Genomic DNA, 3,798 nt, shown 5'->3' with positions numbered 1-3,798 from the left:
TACTTTAAAATATGTTTATTCAGCAATGAACACGGTCTGAAAAGACACACAAAGTAGTGTTAAATTGCACAATAATAATTAGCATGAATTACGTATAGAAACTAATCATAACATACAATCCTCTAGTTAACCCGTTGTCAGTATAATGTGACCGGGCGGAATACTGTGGTGATGGGTGCCTTCGGCATGACATTTCAGTGAGATAGCACTATAAAGTTGGCATCAGATCATCGCTATCACAAGGAAGCAAACACAACAACATACCCTGTATCCTGCATACAAACACTCAAGCACGCATACACTACACACATGGAGGCACGTCCTTAAATGACCTGTTAATAGGACGTTAAACAAAATTAAACCAAACCAAACCATAATGAATCTCCTGGTTAAGTAAAAAATACAATGGTGTTCACGTTGGTTCTCATGTCACATCACGTCAAGACACACAAAGTAGTGGTAAATTGCACAATAATAATTAGCATGAATTACGTATAGAAACTAATCATAACATACAATCCTCTATATCCCCCAAGTCTTTGGTACACGCGAGTAATACGGTCACTCATACAAAGACTGATGTGAAATATGAGAATTATTAAGAAATGTCCGACTAATTGTCCTAAAATAAACAAAATAAGCACTGAGTCTCCGTGAAAAAATGCACAACAGATATAACACTTAGGAAATGTTCCAAGTAGAAACAAGTCAATTGTTATTTTGACATTTTATAATCTGAATGCCAAGCTGGTTTCTTTGCGGCACGACCAGAAGTCCGGATCGGTGCAGGGGACGGAACTACTGCTTGTGGCGTATGTGTCGAGATAGGTGGCATCGTTGCCGGGTGTGTGGTGATTTTGCTCACTGGGTTTGCAGGGGAATCAAACGCTAGATGACGTCGACTGAAGATGTCTCGAATACCAAATGGTGGTGAAGGGTGATCAACATCAGATGATGAACGAGGCGAACGTTGTATGGTTCTAGTAGTCAACAATGTGGATGGTGGAGGACTCGTATCCTTGGGGTTGCTTTCTTCACCGACGACGGTGTCTGGGGCGTTGGAAGCAGGAGACGTCGTACGACGGGAGAGTCCAATTTGATTGTCAATTGTGTAGCGCGCTGGTGGTGTAACGACTGGGATATACTTCCTGAGGAATTTCCTGTTGCGTAAGGTAACACGTCCAGATCCATCAACCCGAACTACATATTGATCAAACTGGTAAACTTCGGTAATGATTCCAGTTTTGTCCCATTTAAGGGGGTGAGGACCAACTTGATTTTGGATGCGTACATGATCTCCAACTGCAAGAGGTAAGAGGCGTTTGGTGTGTTCAGACCAACGTTCACTTTCTCGCATGTGACGATTCCGTAACGCCTTCTCGCGAGCTGCTAAAGTCTCCAGCAAAGTGTTGTGTGGAATGTACCGACCGGGTTGTATATGAATAAAGTCTCGTATAGGACGACCGAACACGCACATAGCAGGGGAAAGTTTTGTGTCTCTGTCAGGTGTGTTACGATACTGGAGAATAGCGCGTTGGAATGCGTCGGTGTTTAAGTCGCCATTAGAACTGGTGTTACCAGTGATCAGACTCTTCACTGTTTTGACTCCCACTTCAGCACGGCAGTTACTATGGGGAAACGCTACAGATGACAGTCTATGGTGAACGTCCCAGTTCCTGAGAAGTCGACGTGTGGCCGCAGAAGTGAACTCGGGTCCATCATCTGATGCTAGTTCATCAGGGATACCAAAAGTAACAAATATCCTTCGGAGACAGTCTATTAAACCATTGGAACCATCAGAGGCTTTCTCCACCACCGGCCAGTTGGAATAACGATCAACTACCACTAGGTAATTACAGCCCATGTAGTGAAAGAAATCTGCACACACGCATTGGAATGGATAGTCAGGAATTATCAAAGGGGCGTCGGTGGTGCATTCGGGTTAGATGGAGCAATACGGTTGCAGCGGTTACCAGTTGCACGTAGGTAGGCGATGGCAGGCGTGATACCAGGCCAGAGGATTGACGCGTCAGCTCTTGAAGTCATTGATGTCACCCCTTGATGTGCCGAATGCAGAGAGGCAAGGGTTTCTTCCCGGAGTGATGGTGGAATGACTATTCTGTCTTTATAAAGTACTACACCATCAACCGTATGAAGGTCGTCGCGGAATGGGAAATATTCTTGCAGTGGCCTAAGCAGCTCGTGACGGGTTCCCGGTATACCGGCCTCTATCAGAGCGATTAACGCCTGCATGTTGTCATCGCTGGTAGTAGTGGTTCTAACGCGCTCCCAGGTGACGGATCGTAAATTGATCGCATCTAGTGTTGAAGAGGCTGATGCCACGACATGCCCCTCGACAAATGCTAATCCTGATGAAGGCATGCGTAGACCACTCATAAGACCAAAGTGGGCGATGTCGACGGCAGAAAATGACAGTGCTACAATGTCGTCCTCGAGCACAAGTTTCTCAGGCTCACCAATAGGATGTCGGGAGATACAATCCGCAGCACGATGTCGTATGCCAGGCACATGAAGCATTCGAAAACGGTATCGTAGTGTTTTCTCCTTGAGGTTACGAAGTCTGTTGTTAGGAATGTTTTCCAGTGATCTATCGCAAAATAACTTCAACAATGGTTTATGATCAACAGCTATGATCACGTTGTCGCACCCAAGAACGAAGTGTCGAGCTTTATCAAAGACATCTGCTACTGCCAGGGCCTCGCCCTCAACCGGCGCGTAACGCGTCTCTGACGCATGTGTGAACCGACTACCTACGAGTGTAACTTTCCAACCATCACTGCAGCATAGCAGGCTTTCATTAGCACAAGCGCAGTGTTTTAGTAGCAACCAAAATCCAATGCCAGTCTTTGACCAGTCTGTCGCGAGACACGTCAATTTACTTGGGTCGAAAATCCGTACACCCTGCTCAATCTCGTTGGCAATGACAATTTTGGATTCCTGAAAAAGTCGCTGGAGATCTTCAGTCCACTTAAACGGTTGATCTGGTTTGAGCAACTGACGGACAGGAAGCATATTTTCAATCAAACTGAAGGCATACGACACCTGATTGACTAGTCCAAACCATGACCGCACATCTGTGATGTTCCTGGATGTCGGAAAATCCAGGATGGCGCGTAGGTATTTCTGTGAAGGCCGTACACTATCGTTGGTTATTTCAAACCCAGCGAATTCGAGTGTGTCCTCTGCAAATACAAATTTGTCAGGGTTCATCGTTATACCGTTACGACCGCATATGTCAAGCCACTGGACTGCCTGATTTGATTTTGATGGGGATGTCCGAAACAAGCTCGTCGAAGGGGTGTGCTGAGTCTCGCGAGTGGCATGTGCATTTAAGGGTTGGAAGACAACATTGCGCCGAGGTGTACCATTCTTTTTCGCACAAATAACCATTATATGGCACCAAGTGACAGTCTCACCAACCGGAACAGGTTCAATAACCCCCAAACGAACATCCTGGTCTAGTCCAGGCTTTACTGCACCCTGCCAGTGGATTGGGTACTGGTGCATGATGAGCGACAGGTTTCGCGTTGGAGTCCACCATGAGCTTCAAGGGAGGTCCATTCATGAGTGGTAAAGTCTGGTGTTCACATGTGTTAAATGTGCTAGACTTGTAGTGGTCAAGTAAGTAACCTTTTAAGTGACCAACGTTTTCCGTTGTAGCAGGGAAAGGCAGTTTTGTCGGAGGCGGTGGTTGCAGTTGGCGTGTAGGACAATCGCATGCTTTGTCTTGGTGATCCGGTAAGGAGAAAGTACCATCTACATGTATGCTAGCTGAAG

At 46.0% G+C, this 3,798-nt stretch overlaps 1 protein-coding gene across 1 annotated transcript; it reads right to left on the bottom strand.

Annotated features, from left to right (window-relative positions):
- Positions 1 to 715: 715 nt before the first annotated feature.
- LOC110460500 lies at positions 716 to 1,864 on the bottom strand. The gene has a single exon (XM_021513442.1). It carries the CDS (start codon positions 1,862 to 1,864, stop codon positions 716 to 718), a length of 1,149 nt encoding a protein of 382 aa, XP_021369117.1.
- Between the last annotated feature and the right edge of the window lie 1,934 nt (positions 1,865 to 3,798).

This window comes from Mizuhopecten yessoensis, unplaced genomic scaffold (assembly GCF_002113885.1).
Source record: "Mizuhopecten yessoensis strain PY_sf001 unplaced genomic scaffold, ASM211388v2 scaffold10411, whole genome shotgun sequence".
NCBI classification, from domain to species: domain Eukaryota; kingdom Metazoa; phylum Mollusca; class Bivalvia; order Pectinida; family Pectinidae; genus Mizuhopecten; species Mizuhopecten yessoensis.
This window is presented reverse-complemented; position numbering and strand designations above follow the sequence as displayed.